General features: G+C 40.2%; 1 protein-coding gene across 5 annotated transcripts in view; it reads left to right on the top strand.

The window, feature by feature from the left end:
* Positions 1–18809, top strand: part of fermt2 (FERM domain containing kindlin 2) — a 143931-nt gene that overhangs the window by 84211 nt on the left and 40911 nt on the right. For 3 of the 5 annotated variants that reach the window (XM_072568734.1, XM_072568732.1, XM_072568733.1), the window contains exons 5-8: positions 6829–6861; positions 7066–7291; positions 7394–7496; positions 8096–8203. In XM_072568734.1, the coding sequence (XP_072424835.1) occupies positions 6829–6861; positions 7066–7291; positions 7394–7496; positions 8096–8203 (470 nt within the window). The remainder of the gene's footprint in view (positions 1–6828; positions 6862–7065; positions 7292–7393; positions 7497–8095; positions 8204–18809) is intronic. The other 2 variants (XM_072568736.1, XM_072568735.1) reach the window with 1 other exon arrangement.

Genomic DNA, 18809 nt, shown 5'->3' with positions numbered 1-18809 from the left:
TGTGTTCCTTGATGTGGGTTGGGGAGAAAGTCTGCCTGGAGAAGCATGTTAAATTTAAAAGTAAAGATTTAAGCAAAAACATCTTTCCTAATTTCACAACCTCCCTCCTCAGCTCACTCTGAATGATTTTTCAAAAAAAAATTAACACCGGTACTTGAATTTTTTTACAGGTTTTGCAGGAATTTTTTTTATAAATACAGTAATCATGTTGCAATGGTAGTAAACAGTTCAATAGTATTGCTTCTTATTCAAAGAACAAAACCTTGCAGTAAACCAGTCCATTCTCCCAGATTCCATTCCATTCTCCCTGTTCCTCCACCTCCATTGCTTATGTTCTGATGAGACCAGCATTGACAAGGGAATCTCCGAAATGTCCATATTCTTCCTCAACCAAGGATTCCCCAGCACCGTTGTTGATAGGGCTCTTAACTGGGTCCAGCCCATCTCCCGCACTTCTGCTCTCACCCCCTCTCTTCCCTCATGCAAGAGCAATAGGGTTCCCCATGTCCTTTAACTCCTCCTCCCACTCCACCAAGGACATGCAGGTCCTTGGCCTCCTCCATCGCCAGACCTTGGCCACACGACACCTGGAGGAAGAGAGTCTTCCACCTAGAAACCCTCCAACCACACGGGATGAATGTAGATTTCTCCAGCTTCCTCATTTCCCCTCCCCTCACCTTACCTCAGTCCCAACCCCCGGATTCAGCACCGCCCTCTTGATCTGCAATCTTCTTCCTGACCTCTCCACCCCCACCCTGTCTCCGGCCTATCACCCTCACCCTCACCCTCACCTCATTTCACCTATCGTATTCCCAGCACCCCCCCCCCCCCCCCCCCCCCCACCTTTTATCTCAGCCCTCTTGGCACACCAGCCTCATTCCTGAAGAAGGGATTATGCCAGAAACATCGATTCTCCTGCTCCTCGGATGCTGCCTGCTTGCTGCGCTTTTCCAGCACCACATTTTTCAACTCTGGTCTCTAGCATCTGCAGTCCTCACTTTCTCCTTCCCCATGTCCTTATCTACCATCCCACCAGCATCTACAAGATGATCAATAGCTGCCATTTACACCACCTCCAGCAAGATATCACCACCAGACACAGACCCCCTCCAGTCTCCCCTTATCTGCCTTCCGCAGGGACTGTTGATCCACACTTCTGTCATTCCTAACACCCCCCACAACATCTTTCCCTGCAATCATCGAAGATGTAACACCTGACCATTTACCTCTTCCCTCCTCAGTATTCAGGGACCTAAACAAACATTCCAGGTGAAGCAGGACTTTCAGGACTTTACCTGCACTTCTCACAATCTGGTCTACGGCATTCGCTGCTCACAATGTGCTCTCCTCTACATCAGGGAAATTGAGCAGTTGCCCAATCTGTGCTTCGCAGAACATCTATATTCTGCCTGCAAAAAAACGGCCCTGAGCTTCCAGTTGCCTGCCACTTTAACACGCCACCCTGTTCCCAATAGCAAGCATCTGTCTGTACTTACTAGAGTACTTCATTGCAGTACTCTAGTGAAGCTCAGTGCAAGCTGAAAGAACAGTACCTCCTCTTCCATTTGGGTCCCCTGCAGCCTCCTGGACTCTATGTAGAGTTTAATAATTTTAGGGCCTGAACTCCTCCATGTCCTAGCCCCCTATCACCAGGCCTTGTTATCACATAGTCTGCCATTACAGAGGAACCTCGATTATCTGGCATTCAATGAGCTGAATTTTGGATTATCCGAAGAAGATTGCAAGTTCCCAATGCTTGGCTAAACTGTGTTATCCAGCATTCGATTATCCAAAAATTCGATTATCGGAACAAAATACTCCCTGCCCATGTCATTCAGATAATCTAGGTTCCTCAGTACACACTACCTATTCTTAGCCATTTTCAGCTATTCACCCTGCTCGCCAGATCATTGTCAACTCCTTTGTCTTCCAACTGTAGTTCTCTTTCTTTGGGTTCTATCTATAACTATTGTTTACTACTTACCCCTCCCTCCACCCTATTTTCTGCAAATAAACCACCATTTTCCTAGCTACCATCAGTTTTAAGGAACGGTCACTGGACCCGAAACGTTAACTTTTATTTCTCTTCACAGATGCAGCCAGACCTGCTGAGCTTTTCCAGCAACTTCTGTTTTTGTTCTTTGGTGAACAACAGTGATTTTGTCAATGGAATAGTGAGCAATATAGACATTTAAGTAAAGAGGTACTTTTTTTTCTTGTGGCTTTTTTTCATTCCTTGTTCTGATACCGATGTGGCTGGCTAGGCCAGCATTTATTGACCATCCCTAATTACCCTCGAAAAAGTGGTGATGAGCTGTCTTCTAGAACTGCAGCAATCCTTGGTTTGGCGGCACCCACGGTGCGTTAAGGAGAGAGCTCCAAGAATTTTACTCCGTGACAGCGAAAGACCACTAATTTTGTTCCATGTCAGGGTGATGAGTGATTTGGAGGGATTCTTGTAGCTGGTGGTGTTCCCATGTATCTTCCTTCCTTGTCCTTCTATGGATTTAGAAAATGCTATCTTGGTAAATTGTTGCCACTGTGCATTGATGGCAGGGAGAATGAATGTTGAAAGTTAGATGAGGTGCCACTTGAGTGGGTGTTTTGTCCTGGATGGTGTCAAGAGTATTCCATCACACACTCAGATTGTGCTGATGGTTGACAGATTTCAAAGAATCATGCAGTGCGTTACTTGCCACAGAAGCTATAGCCTCTGTAACTAGAGTATTTATAAGATGGTCCAATTCACTTTCTGATCAATGACTACCTCTACATTTGAGACTTCTAGACACTACTTGCTTACGCCTGTTGATATGTTTGTCAGTTTCAATGAATTTATGTTCATGTATATACAAATTTCACAGTTAACTGTCCTGACGGGCACCCAGCGCACAGCCTCCTTTCCCACCAGGGATACGGGACACCCAACTAAAAGATCCCTGCAGGTGTCTTGCAGCCGTATTTGTTGGTGTTCCCCAGCTGCCTAGAGGAATATCTGGCTGACTATCTAAAAGAAATGCACAGAACAGACTTGCTGTCTCCTGGTCTAATTTTTGCGCTCTTGGTTCCACACTCCAGGGATTTCAAAACCCTGCTTCCATGGAAGCAACTGGTTACCAGGAGTTGCCACTATATGAATCATTGCTCGACCACATTTCCTGACTGTGAAAATTTGAGATGCCGGGTTCATGATTGGGACTTCTATGATTCTTGACAAATTCTGGCATTTTCACTATGGTAGATATGTCTTTGAAAGATTTAAAGAAAAGTAATCATTTTAACTTTAAATCCTGGTTTATGTTAAAGCCAATAAAGGCAAAATGTCCTTGTCTAAATGAAATATAAGTAACAAGATTTAAACTCCATTGTGTCCTGGAGAGCCCTTCTGAAAGGCCCACATAAATTGCATATTTTGGTGTAACACTATTTAAATTGCATGCTTGAGCTCCACAGTCACACTATTTCATTTGAAATTGGTAAACATCAATGCGGTATAATTTGCATTTTTATAAGCTTCAAAGCAAAACAGCCCAAGCGCTTCTCAGAAACAGTGACAAAGCCTGACATCAGATAATAGAGGGACATATTAGGGCAGATTAATGTCGTGGGCAGCACAGTGGCACAGTGGTTAGCACTGCTGCCTCACAGCACCAGAGACCCGGGTTCAATTCCTGCCTCAGGCGACTGACTGTGTGGAGTTTGCATGTTCTCCCCGTGTCTGCGTGGGTTTCCTCCGGGTGCTCCGGTTTCCTCCCACAGTCCAAAGGTGTGCAGGTCAGGTAAATTGGCCATGCTAACTTGCCCGTAGTGTTAGGTAAGGGGTGAATGTAGGGGTATGGGTGGGTTGCGCTTCGGCGGGGCGATGTGGACTTGTTGGGCTGAAGGGCCTCTTTCCACACTGTAATGTAATCTAAAAAAAAATTAGGGTTGATATCTACATATTCTTCACAGAAGGGAGTCAGCAACCATGTTGGTGAACCATGCAATAGAAGCTTAAACAGGACTTTCCATGTATGGGCTCCACATCCATGAATTTTGACATCATTGATGCACACAAGTTGTTAGCAATACAGCTGTTAAATTTCTATGATGCAATGATCAACAGCTTCGTCAAAGGAACATAGTTGTCAGTGGTGAGGTAATTAAAGTTGGGATGCACCCAAGGCCAGAATTGAAAGAGTGCATCGATTGCTCAGAGTTCAAGGTTTACAGAAGACTACCTCCAAAGAATAATGGAGTTTCTGCAATGACCGCCTGATTATCAGTTTTTGCTGAGGGAAATTAGACCAATTTAGGGGATACTGTAACATAACTTGGGCTTTGTACAGGGCAGTTGTTGTGAGACTTTCATTTTAACCTTGCCTGGTTATGATATTAGAATTTGTACACATAATCTGCATGTGATATTGTTTTTGATGGAGTTGGTATCTCCTACTAGAACTGAGGAATAACACAAAGATGCTTTAACCATTCATTTACTGATACTACCACTCTAGACTATTTATCTGAATAAAGGCTGACTTTCTACTTTTATAACCAGTAAAAAGCAGAAAATGACATTGGTTCTTTCCAATAATTGAAGTTTTTAACTAGTGTTCTGGCACTGGTAATCAAAGCTCTGTATCTGCTTAAGCAAATCTGCGATGTTCTGCTTTGTGTAAGTAAAGATAATGGAATGAACCTCTTGTTTGAAGAAAGCAAATTTTAAGCTGACACTGGTTCTCCTCTATAATGATAAAATGCACTCCGAGTGCAATGTTCAAATTAATTAGCGTGCAAGAGTTGATGAAGAGTGCACTAGATTAAAAGTTTTGCATGCAGTGCAACCAATGGCATTGGTCAAAGATGAGTCAATCAAAGGTGTTACTACTTAACTTGTGGGCAAAAGAACTGCAGTAAAAAATCTGACACATGATTACTGTCGTATGAAAGGCAAACACTGGTAGAGTTATTAAACTGATTCCTGTAACCTCTGCAAAAGTACAAGATATGCCCAAACATTGACTTGATAACTGTTATTCAGACATTGGTGGTGTTGGTGTTGTAATAAACATACTATTTGTCTTCTCACATTGCTAACCAAAGTAGTCTCACCAGATTTCTGAGATACTTTCTCTCCAGCCCCCTGCAATGACCACAAGAAATTGGGTCAGGAATCTATCCCCATTAAATTCTCATTGACACTGCAGTCACTCCAGATGATTCATGTGAAAGCAAAGGTGATCCTAAAGGACTAAGAATCTCAAATGGTCAACGTACAATTTGCAATAGAGGTAGTCATAGGGAAAAAAACAGTACTGAAATTCTTCAGAGTTAACCTGGTGAGGGCACTCTGTAGCATGTGCATCAGAACAACACTAAAGCAAAGTGCTATAGATAATGGCAATCGCTAAATAAAAATAGAATGCCGGAAACACTAGATTATTCTGGCAGTATTTATGAAAAGAGTTCATATGTCATGCCTGTAGTCATTTATCAATTCTGGTACCATTGCTTCCCCTGCACCACTATAATGACAGATCTTAATATCAAAAATTTAGATTAACGAGTAGGAAACTCATTAATAGGAACAATGGAATCTCAAAGGAATTTCCCCTCTGGGAATGTGATGGTCATACACAACATAGACCTTACTGATCAAATAAGGTATACCAGTGAAGATTACTGCCCCTCAGATGTACAAGATCAATGCACTAGTAGTAATTTGCTTATAGCATTATATTAGTTACATATTTTTATAGAATCTTTGATAATCTTGGAGCATTTTTTAAAATTCCCAGCAAATGAAATGGAACAAGTTATTTTTTGAAAATAAACTTGCATTTATAATAGAAGACATTATCACTCTTAAAAATGGCTGAAATTAAAGTGGGGTTTGTAACTCATTGGTAATTTGGTGAGACCACCATCTGATTGGAAGATCAACAAGATAGAGTGCATTTATAATAGAAGAAGAAAAGATTTCCCAATAAAATTGGAATCAAGCCCAAATAGTCTCCTCTTTAATTTTCCTGGGAGAAATCCTCAAATGACATTCTGCTCCTTCTGTCAAACTTCTGCTGCTAAATTATATGTATTTTGAGGGAGAGAGATGAAACTTTAAATTTATTTAATTGAAACCAATTCGCCATGTCTTTTGCCGTCTTCAGTTGGGTGAAATATATTTCTATTAGTCATTTAAATGTTCGTATTCAGTCCAGTATTATAATAAGTAAGTAATCTAATCTAATCCACACTGTAAGTAATCTAATCTAATCTAAAAAAATAAGTCCCTGCAATAATATCAAAAAGCAAGGGCAGTTCTTTTGCTGTCTTGGAGATTTTATTTCAGTCACATTGCTCACACATTGTCTAGCTATCACCATTGTTAACGAAAACCAGCATCTCCAAATCCTCACTCATTTGGGCTTTCATCAAATAGTGGACGCATCAATTTATCTGAAAAATGTATGGCATGTGCCAAAACCATCATGTATGCCAAATAAGCCATGTCCATTTGTTAACTTTGGGATTTTGTTTTGTTTCACTGTTACAAGATTTCAGTGTGCACTTCCTCCAGACAGTGCTGTTGTTATCTTTGACATCTGGAGGTTCACTAATTATTTTACGGTTGTTGACAATGAATCAAGCTCTGTATAGGAGACATGATGAATCCATGGTACCGTTAAGTTAATTTGTGTAATTGTCCTTATCACTGGCCAAGCTCTTGATGCATGTTGTTTTGCTCTGCTTGCTTACTCACTTTGCTCTGCCTGTTCACTGTGCTATGCCTTGCTTGTTCTGTGCTCTTCTTACCCTTCTCATTTCCTCTGTTTTCCTCTTCTGTAGGCTCTGATGTTCTTTATATTGGTCCATCAAAAGGTAAGCTCTCAATTTATCAAACTTCATGATTAAATGTATTGCTGTACAATACATAACTATAGGTACTTTGTGTTATGAAAAACACAAAGTAAAACAGTTACATAAAGATTAATGTTATTGATCCTGCAGATGTGCACCTTACCAATACCCAAACTGGCAATTAACCATAAAATTATATATTTTTTTCAATCTTTCTCCTTTCAGGAAGTATTTACTCAAGCCCCGGATTATATAGCAAGACAATGACACCAACATATGATTCAAGAGATGGTAGTCCACTTTCCCCGACATCAGCTTGGTTCGGTGACAGTCCTCTGTCTGAAGGCAATCCTAGTGTTCTTGCGGTGAGCCAGCCAATCACCTCTCCAGATATTTTGGCACAGCTTTTCAAACCGCAGTCTCTCCTTGATAAGGCAAAAATGAATAAAGGGTAAGTTGAGATATTTTTTGTATCTTTCTTTCAAATGCAATTTTAAGTATAAAGTTCAATCTTGTACATTCTTATTTTTAACTTCTCCATATTTTCTTTTAGATGGTTAGATTCATCAAGGTCCCTGATGGAGCAAGATGTTAAAGACAATGATGTTTTAATGCTCCGATTCAAATATTACAGTTTTTTTGATTTAAACCCAAAGGTACGAATTTACAGAGAGACATACCATTTTGAAATTTTTTTTCTTCATGAAGTGTTTTCCAAATTTTGCAACAATATAGCAACATTTATTATTCAGTATCATTGAAAAGCCAATTATGACTAGCTTGTGCCAAATTGTGTTGCAATGTTTATGTTTAAAACTCTGAAACGTATGTAGCAACATTGCAAGTTTGATTACAACTCCATATTGAATTATGTATCAATATGCACCTTATAGTTTATTAACTCCATTATCCAGCACTTAACTATTATAACTAAGATGTGATAACTCATTTCTGGTTTTGCATAGTCTGTTTATTTAGAGTATAAATCTTTGAAATTGTAGGTCAATATTTGCTGTAATTACAATCAATACTTCTATGGCGATACTGCATATAGCTTCATGGTGGCACTGCATATTACAATGGGATAACTTCAGTGATTTCTATTTGAAGTGCTGTTAAACTACTGATTGAGCATTTATCTATTTTAAAAAAGAACAGTATCTGCAGTGACAGTCTTTATTATAGTTTCTGAATTTTTGTACAATCACACAATGTTTCTACAAAGTTGTGGTAATTCTAAACATTGATATTTCAGTATGATGCAGTGAGAATCAACCAACTTTTTGAACAAGCTAAATGGTGCATTCTTCTGGAAGAAATTGAATGCACAGAGGAGGAAATGATGATGTTTGCAGCTTTACAAGTAAGTAACAATGAACATGAAGTGAGAAAAATCCATTTCAATGAAACTTTGATTTAATTGCTACATTAGAAAGTTTCAGTGCTGGGATAAGTTTCCCTGAACTTTGAATGCCTTTATTGCACTAGCTGTAAACAGTTTTGGAGTTTTTGAGAAGGACAGAGACTGCAATAATGGGCACTATGCCCAGAATATCATTGGACAATTCTGCATGTTCCATAAAAGTATTTCTGAGTTCAAACATACTGCAGAATGATGAGATCAGTTTTCTATTTTTAATGTGTGCTTGAGCAAATCTGCTTTACATAATTTTCAAATGAGCAATGATGTAACTTTTCAATTAATGTTATTGTTAGTTTTTTGATCTCATTACATGGAGAAATATGAATTTCAAGTAGAACATCATTTTCAGGCCGTGCAAATGGTAATAATTATTTAGACCAAATAGACTTATCGTCTAAATAATTAATTATTTAATTAAGTTGATTGTACTGCTTATCATTTAAGGTGAGATCCACACACAGTATTTAACTCAGGCTCTAGGACTGGCTGCTATAGCCATATCTGTGATATTTGAACTATAACTCTTCAATGGACTTCTGCAGTTTCATTTTTATTGCTGTACATTCTACTAACTGGAGAATAAGGTCTTGGACTTAATTTATGGTAACAAAGCTGGAAAGTGGTTAAGTGTCAGTGGAAGGACATTTTGCAGACAGCGATCAAAGTTCTCAACTGAGGAAATTATTTTTACTGGAAAATGTAACTTGAATTTGTAGCATCAGCATTTTACCCATCATCCTGCACTTTAGAAAACCACATCCTATTAATAATAGATAAATCTAAGAGTGTGGTTGTGTTGATGCCCAAATGTTTATTCACCTGAACTTCAGCAAGGTACCTGTAAGCACAGTTCATTGGCATTTCATTTTCAATCTTGGAACATCATCTTTGTGTGTATATTTAAAATTTTGCATAAATACAATTTATTTTTGCTTCCATTTTTAAGCTTTTGTCACTTAACCTTCTTTAATCTGTGTCCTTTGTTTCCCAACTCTCCTCATTTATTTAATCCCCCAACGTCTCTAATCCTTCCAGTGAATTTTCTCTGCACCATTTCCAAAAAAATTAACTTTTTCAAGTTGTGGTGCTCAGGATTTAACCTGAGAATTAGAGTCAAGAGAGTGGTGCTGGAAAAGCAGAGCAGGTCAGGCAGCATCTGAGGAGCAGGAGAATCCGCGTTCAGGAATGAAGGGCTTACCAAAAATTTGCCTAATTTCCTTTACCCCTTTTTATAAACTCAAAAGTTCAAGTTATTAAAAATGATAAACCACGGCCAAGTTGATTATCAGACTGGGTTATTGGGAAGGGATGTATCTCATCAGGTGTGCGTGTGTTAATGTGAATTGTTTTCTCTCCAAGCAACAATCTTATGCATTAGAAGTAAGGAGCTGAGAATGCTGTGTTTAGATTTGGTCACCACAAAATAAGGTAAAAATGACTTTGATAAGCAAGTGTAGAAATTATACAGATCAGATCATACTAACCCCAAATACCTGTATACTGTATTGAGAAAGATCAGAATAATTAGAGTCAAATGTGATAAACCCAGATGACTACTTCAAAGCAGCATAAATGGAAATCTGTGAAACTGTATTAAGAAATTTTCTCCAAAATCAACTTCATTTGTGATACTTAAACAACCAACTGAGATCATTATGGGTTACTTTAAAAGGGTGTTTAAATAGTGTTTGGAGAGAACTCTGGTACTGAGGAGATGAACTTTTGTTTTCAGTTATTTCACTTCACTGATTTTTCTTTGTATTTTACACCATAAGTGTATAATATGATTCACTAAATCAGCTTTTTTCAGCTAATGATGATTGAGATAAAGCATTTCAGACTTTTTTTATCAACTAGATGTCTTACACATGTGGAAACTGAGCATCACGTTTGTCTGCAAACCTGTCTACTCTGAAATCAATACTAGTATAACTTTTGTTTTCTGATGAAGAAAATGCAACTGCGTACCCAGAACCAGAGCATTTGGGAATAGGACATCAAGAACTAGGTTTGACCAGATAGGCAGAGATTTAGCACTGACTTCTACACACTGAAGCTAGGTGCCAACTCGAAGACACCTCCTCTTACTGCCCCCTCGACCATAACCTCATTTCCCAGTAGCAAATCATCATCTCCCAGACAGTACATCACCTCAGGGAATCTCCTACACACACCTTCCAACTTCATAGTTCAGGAACCCCGCACCGCCCAGTTCTACTTCCTACTCCAGATCCACAAGCTCGATTACCCCAGCCTACCCATCGTCTCTGCCTGTTCCTACCCCACCAAACTCACCTCCACATACCTCAATACTGTCCTGTCTGCCCAGTCCAGGAACTCCCCACATGGCGCTTGGGACACCAACCATGCCACCTCGTCCAAGAGTATCGTTTACCTGGGCCCCAGCGCCTCATCTTCATCATGGACATCCAGTCCCTGTACACCTCCATCCGCCGTGACGAAGACATCCAAGCCCCCTGTTTCTTCCTTTCCTGACATCCCCACCAGTACCCTTCCACTGACTCTCATTTGTTCAGCTGACCTGGTCCTCAACCTCCATAATTTCTCCTTTTGAGTCCTCCCATTTCCTCCAGATGAGAGGGGTAGCTGTGGGCACCTGCATGGGCCCCAGCTATGCTTGTCTCTTTGTCGGCTACGTAGAACAGTCCATCTTCCACAGTTACACCGGAACCATTCTCCACCTTTTTCCTCCACTACATTGATGACTGCGTTGGTGCCACCTCATGCTCCCATGTTGAGGTTGGACAGTTCATCACCTTCACCAGCACATTCCACCCTGACCTTAGATTCACCTGGACCATCTCAGACCCCTCCCTCCCATTCCTGGACCTCTCCATCTCGAATCAACACTGACTGACTCAACACTGCCATCTTCTATAAACCCACCGACTACACCTCCTCCCACCTGCCTCCTGTAACAATATTATCCCTTATTCCTAATTCCTGTGCCTCCACTGCATCTGCTCCCAGGAGGACCAGTTCCACCACAGAACACACCAGATGGCCTCCTCCTTTTAAAGACTGCAATTTCCCCTACCACGTGGTGGTTGATGCCCTCCACCGCATCTCATCCACTTCTCGCACCTCTGCCCTTGAACCTCACCCCTCCAACCACAACAAGGACAGAACCCCCATAGTCCTTATCTTCTACCCCATTATTCTCAACATACATCTCATCATCCTCTGCCATTTCTGCCACCTATAAACGGACCCCACCATCAGAGATACATTTTCCTCCCCACCCCTATCCACTTTCCATAAAGACCATTCCCTCAGCGACTCCCTTATCAGGTCCATGCCCCCCACCTGGGCCATCTCAGTGAATCACTAATGTAGGTACCAATGTCCTACCTCACCAGAAGCTGCTGTCAATCAGAGGCCAGCAGCCTCAAAATCCTAGAGATCATCCCAGCACCTTCCCCTGCCACTGCAGGAATTGCAAAATTTGCACCTTCCCCCTTGCCTCTGTCCAAGATCCCAAAGGAGCCCCAAAGATTCACCTACTCTTCCACACGTCATTTACTGTATCCGTTGTTCCCAATGTGGTCTCCTGTACCCTGGGGAGACAGGACACCTACTCACAGAGCATTTCAGAGGTCATCTCCAGGACACCTGTACCAACCAACCCCACTGCCCCATGGCCAAACATTTCAACTCCCCCTCCCACTCTGCCAAACACATGCAGGTCCTGGGCCTCCTCTATCGTCACTCCCTAACCACCTAACGTCTGAAGAAAGCCTCATTTTCCGCCTTGGGACCCTCCAACACCATGAGGTCAATGTGGATTTCATCAGTTTCCTCATTTCCTCTCCTGCCCACCCCCCCACCTCACCCCACCTTATCTCAGATCCAATCTTCTAATTCAGATCAAACTCCAAATAGCCATTAGCTAACTGGCAAGCTTGATACCTTGATCACTAACCTTGATACCGATGTCCTACCTCACCAGAAGCTGCTGGTCAATCAGAGGCCAACAGCTTCAAAATCGTAGAGATCATCACTGGGGTCCCAGAGTTTAGGGGTTGAAACAGTAAGAAGCTAAGTGCTTTTCTTTCCATTCTCATGGGGAGGTGATTGTTGGGAGAGGTGTATCAGGGAAATTGGAGGGCAATGACAACGGGATGAACTTCAGCTGTTGTTCCCTATCTGAGCTTGTTTTGAGCGAAGTGGAGTTCCCCAACAAACCTGGCAGCAGGTACTCTGGTTTCCCAACCATTTTTGCCTGTTGAGAAGGACCAGTAGTGAGTGAGACCCTTGGGTGGCAGTTAATTGTCCACTGAAGGATCTTAAATGGTGACAGGTCAAAAAGATTACCATACACCTTCTCGCCCAGCACTTAATTGCTAAATTGGCAAGGAGGGGTCAGAATCTCTCTCTGGGACCATCTCTCCAATGTAATTGCCCTTAATGCCCCCTTCTTCACCACCTCCAAGGAGAGGGTAATTGCACCAGAAGTTACTAATCTGTTGATTGGCACTTGAGTTGTGATGCAATACTAGGCCCCCCCTTTATGTGTATTTGTTGGATGTTTTCTCAAATTGCCCTGAACAGTTCACAAAGATATTCTTTCCAGCAAATAATATGTATCCTTCCTAAGACTATTAGAGAGAGGAACAGAAATTAGGCCATTCAGCCCATCAAGTCTGCTCCACCATTCAATCACGGCTGATCAGTTTCTCATTCCCATTCTCCTGCTTTCTCCCCGTAACCCTTGATCCTTGGATACTCAAGATCCTAGCTATCTCAGTCTTAAATATACTCAATGACCTGGCCTCCACAGCCTTCTGTGGCAATGAATTCTCTGGCTGAAGAAGTTTATTTTTATCTTCACTCTAAAAGGCTTTCCCTTTTACTCTAGGGCTATGCCTTTGGGTCCTAATCTCTCATACCAACGAAACATCTTCCCAACATCTACTCTGTCCAGGCCATTCAGTATTCTGTATGTTTCAATTAGGTTCCCCCCTCATCCTTCTAAATTCCATCGAGTATAAACCCAGAGTCTTCAAACGTTCCTCATATGTTAAGCTTTTCATTTCTGGGACCATTCTTGTGAACCTCCTGTGAACACACTCCAGGGCCAGTACATCTTTTCTGAGATATGGGGCCCAAAACTACAAGCAATACTCGAAACGTGGTCTGACCAGAGCCTGATGGAAATACATTCCTGCTTTTATATTCAAATCCTCTCCAAATAAATGCCATCATTGCATTTGCCTCTTGAGTGGGTAGGTGTGGGATATTTTGGAGAGGTGTAAAATCAGAGTACACAAAGCATCCAAACCTACTTCTGACTTTTGAACGTAATGAATTATTTCACCATGTGACCCCCATAGTACAATTGGGAAGATTACTATGTTTAGTAACAACCTGGTAGTCAAAATCTAGTGTGTTTTTTCACTTTAATGAAAGTAAGAACATTGTCACAATTCTAACCTTTTAAATATTTGAAAGTGCTTTCCAAACATTAGTTTACATCAGCATACAGTCACTTTATAGGAAAATATAAGCAATTGTGTAAACATCTGCAAAAGGTATGAGTGATCTCTTAATCTACTTTGGTCATGTTGATTGAAAATGGAATATTGAGAATGGAACAAGGTTAGAATTCTGCTGATCTGTGAACTGTGTTTTTTTTAAATGTACATTTGAACAAGGAAATTAATTCTTAGTTTAATGTCACATCCAAAGAAAGGCACATGGAACATTCCTTTGTAATGCAAATGAATGTAGCTCATTGTAAGTGGCAAAAAACGATAATTGAATCTGATCAATACACTGCATGTTTTATATTTGCATCGCTTCTAGATTTAATCCTTAACAAACTTGTCATGAAAGGAGTTTACTTTTTAAACCAAATGTACTCCAGTTTGACTCCTGGAAACTAAGAGTTCAGTTGGCTGGAAGACAAGCTTGTGATGCAGAGTGACATCAACAATATGGGTTCAATTTCTGCACTGGCTCCAGTTACCATGAAGGATTTTCCTTCTCAACCTCTCCCCTCACCTGAGGTGCAGTAACCCTCAGGTTAAACCACCATCTGTCATCTCTTTCCAATGAGCGAGCAGCCCTATAGTCTGGTAAGACTATGGTGACTTTAACTTTTTTACCCAAAATACTGAAACTGCAAAAAGAAAATGCAGCCAGTCTAATGCTGTGATGATCGAAGAAATTTCATGACCATGGTAATATTTAGATATTCAATACAACTTAACTTATGGAAAGTTATTGTCTTTATCTAACAACTGTGAATTTGAGCGTTTATGAAGAGTTCTTGCTGTCCTGTTACAGTTTTTTGCTGTCTACCAACTTAGTTTGTCTTCAGGGTATTTGTGATGTGAGCAACTACATTTGTGATGTTTTGAGTACATATGGCATCCATTTTACTGTAACTTTACTTTTGAGAAAAATTATCTAAGATTATAGTGTCATTTTTTTCTCATCAGTAAGAATGGTACTTTCCAGCTGTGAACTCCATATACATCAAATCCATAGCTGATATTTTCTCCCACTCCCCCTCAAATTCTTCTTTTCAGTCAAATGTCAAGGAACATTACATGCTTTAATTATTACCATATGTCGAAATAATTGTAAAGCATTAGCTGCATCCATTATTTAATGGTTTTATAAACTAAAACTCAAATTCATAATTTTTGATTTGTAAGTGTATTTCATACTTCAGGTTGTTTTGTCAATATATAATCTCTTTTATTGACTCTATAAGTCTACATCATCCTATGGCATTTCAGTACTATGCCTTTTGACCTGATGTAGTTTCAGTTGTACCTTAATTTATTTCATTGTTTTTCTTTTATAAATGGTTCCGAAGAGATTATTTAAGATTTAGATCCCTAACAGTTCCTGGCTTAGAGTCATACAGCATGGAAACAGACCCTTTTGTTGAACTCGTCCATGCCGCCAGGTTTCCCAGGTTCCCAAACTGAACTGGTCCTGCCTGCATTTGACTGTAGTTTTTACTAGAAGTGCAGTGACTGTTGATTACCTGGAAAGACCATGTCCTGTCTCACCTGCTAATTTCCATCAAGCCTTTTTGAGTGGAATATCTGTCTGCCCTAAAGCATGGGCGTGGAAACACGGTGTGTATATTTCACGAAGGCTGAGGACTTGAATGTGAAGGTGGTTTCTGATTTAAACTAATCAGCAGCTTCAGAAAGAGAGGTAAATCATGGGCCCTCCATAATAAAGAACTCTACAGATTCACTATCCTTTGTGAGAAGAAGTTCCTCCTGATCTGACTTAAATGGATGACCCCTTATTCTGAGATTATGCCTTCTGGTCCTCGTCTCTGCCAGAGGTGAAGCAATCTTTCTACATCCATCCTGTTAAGGAAGTATTGGAATTCACAAATCATATTAATTCCAGATCTCTGGAGGTGCTTTTCTGGTGTATATGTTAAGGACTTATTTGCGCACAACTTGGTCATCAATCTAATCCTGCTAGATCTGATGGAAATTCCAGCAGGAATTTCAAATTTGAGGCAAGCTTTTTGTACAAGATCATAAAGATATAGAAGCAGAAGTAGGCCATTCAGCCCAATGAGGCTGCTCTACCATTCAATGAGATCATGACTGATTTGATCATGCTCAACTCACTCCACTTTTCTGTTTTTCCCTTGTAACTATTGAGTCCTTAGTGTTTAAAAATCTGTTTCTCTGTCAACCTTGAATACTTAATGACCCTGCTTCAATAACCCTCTGCAGTAAAGCATTCTATAGATCCACTATCCTCTGAAAGAAGATATACCTCCACATCTCTTAAATGGGTGACTTCTTATTTTGAGATTATGCCCGTGTCCCTGGACTCTTCCACAAAGGTAGCAATCTTTCCACTTCTACCTTGTCTAGTCCCCTAAGAATCTTTGTTTCAATAAGGTTGCTTCTCATTTTTCTAAACTCTCAGTGAATATAGACTCAATCTCTCCACTCAAGATGCTCCCTCCACAACAGAATCAACTGAGTGAACGTTCTCTGGGCTGTCTGCAATGCAAGTATATATTTCCTTAGGGTGCAGGTTTGCTCACTGAGCTGTAGGTTTGATATCCAGACGTTTCATTACCTGGCTAGGTAACATTATCAGTGGCGACCTCCAAGTGAAGCGAAGCTGTTGTCTCCTGCTTTCTATTTATATGTTTGTCCTGGATGGGGTTCCTGGGGTTTGTGGTGATGTCATTTCCTGTTCGTTTTCTGAGGGGTTGATAGATGGTATCTAGATCTGTGTGTTTGTTTATGGCGTTGTGGTTGGAGTGCCAGACCTCTAGGAATTCTCTGGCATGTCTTTGCTTAGCCTGTCCCAGGATAGATGTGTTGTCCCAGTCGAAATGGTGGGTCCCATTTTGACTGAGACAACACATCTATCCTGGGACAGGCTAAGCAAAGACATGCCAGAGAATTCCTAGAGGCCTGGCACTCCAACCCCAATGCCATAAACAAACACACAGATCTAGATACCATCTATCAACCCCTCAGAAAATGAACGGGAGGTGACATCACCACAAACCCCAGGAACCCCATCCAGGACAAACCTAAATAGAATGCAGGAGACAACAGCTTCGCTTCACTTGGAGGTCGCCACTGATGATGTTACCTAGCCAGGTAATGAAACGTCTGGATATCAAACCTACAGCTCAGCGAGCAAACCTACACCTTAAACCTCAACCTGAGCTACAAACCTTGCAAAAATATATTTCCTTAGATGAGGTTCCAAAACTTTCACTGTATTCCAGCTGTGGTCTGATTAGCACCTTGCATAGTTTTAGCAAAATCTCCACTTTTCTTTTCTATTCCATTTGCTTTGAAATAAAGGGCAGCATTTATTTGTGTTTTCTGTTGACCACATTACTTTGATGCTAGCTTTTTGTGACTCACATACAAGGGCTGACGAATCCCAGATTTGTGGCTTTCTGCAATCTTTCTTCTTCTAAATAATATTCAGCTCCCCTAATCATCCTGCCAAAGTATGTAATCTCACATTTTCTCATATTCTATTCCATATGCCAAGTTTTTGTCCATTTGTTTCCCACTCCACTAGTTACAGGTTGCAATACTCAAAATGCCCCCACCTTATTCCAACTCTGCCTTTATTAGTCAGACAATCCTCTGTTCATGCTAATAAGGTACTTTCAAAACCCTGGGTTGTTGCCTTATTCTAGCCTATCATGAAGAAGGTTCATGAAGGGTTCCTGAAGAAGGGCTTAAGGCCGAAACGTCGATTCTCCTGCTCCTTGGATGCTGCCTGACCTGCTGCGCTTTTCGAGCAACACATTTTTCAGCTCTAGCCTATCATGTGATATCTTATCAAAAGTCTTCTGAAAATCCAAATATATTACATCCAATTTCTCCCCATTATATATTCCACTTGTTACCTCATCAAAGATTTAATAAATTTGTCAGGGCATGCCATCATCTCTTTTCTGAAGTCGTGCTGATTCTGCTTGATCATAGCATGTATCTCTAAATATTCTATAATACATCCTTTTTTACAAACTTAAATTTTCTCATAACTGAAGTTAAGCTAGCTAGCCTGTTCATTGTCTTCTTCCTTTTCTTAATAAAGGTGTTACGTTAGCAGTTTTCCAATCCTCTTGATCTTTTTCAGAATCTATAGATACTTGAATAATTACCAATGTATCCAGCATATTTGTGGATATTCTTTCTAATATTGCAGGATATAGATATATACACGTACATGTGGTTCTTGGGATACTATGTGGAATTCTGAATGATTCTCTTACACAAATAAAGGGTGATAAATACTACTTGACGGTGCTTATGCCTTTCAGATTTGCTTCTCCATCTCATTATTTGAAGGTCTATAGAATACCCCAAGTCATACGATCATCCCGTTTTTTGCTCCTGTTTCCAGGTGAACAAAAAAGTTCTTCAGTATAGAAAAGCAAGTAGTTAGTTTAAATAAAAACAAAATTGTATTTATGTGTACAGAAAATCCAATCCAAAGTCATTTAGAAAGTGCTGGAGCTTGATGTAACAATTAACTTGTTGTAGTCAAATGTTTCAAATGTTCTTCCTGTCTTTGCAGAATTATATGAATTTTAAATAGATGAATATATATTTCCTAAGCATTTTTTGGCATCTAAATGCCTGAAGCTCAAGGGATCTCAATATAATATTCACATCCATCATTTTCATGCAAAATAATAATAACTAAAATTGAAAGCACAAGTGTAAGCGGAGCAATCCTTTCCTATAAAGTAGCATTCCATTAAATATTTCAATGTAAAGTTTGGATTCTGTTTCCTCCAATCAAGTGTGAGTCTGTTTTTATACCTTTTTGTGAAGTATATCTGAAACCTATGTGATAAAGTGATTGATTTTGCATCCATTTTTGGTAAAATTAGCACTGAAATTCCATGCTCTGTTCAGGTCATCCTTTGTTTTTGGGCAACAGCTGTTTATTCAGGTCATTGTCAGTATTGACAGAATGTCACGTGCGCAATTCATAATATTTCAATGATGGGGCAGTAGCTTCTGCAGTTGCTAATGTTCAGCTG

Source organism: Chiloscyllium punctatum, chromosome 4 (assembly GCF_047496795.1).
Source record: "Chiloscyllium punctatum isolate Juve2018m chromosome 4, sChiPun1.3, whole genome shotgun sequence".
Classification (NCBI taxonomy): Eukaryota; Metazoa; Chordata; class Chondrichthyes; order Orectolobiformes; family Hemiscylliidae; genus Chiloscyllium; species Chiloscyllium punctatum.
The sequence above is the reverse complement of the archived record's forward strand: the minus strand, read 5'-3'. Positions and strand labels throughout refer to the sequence as shown.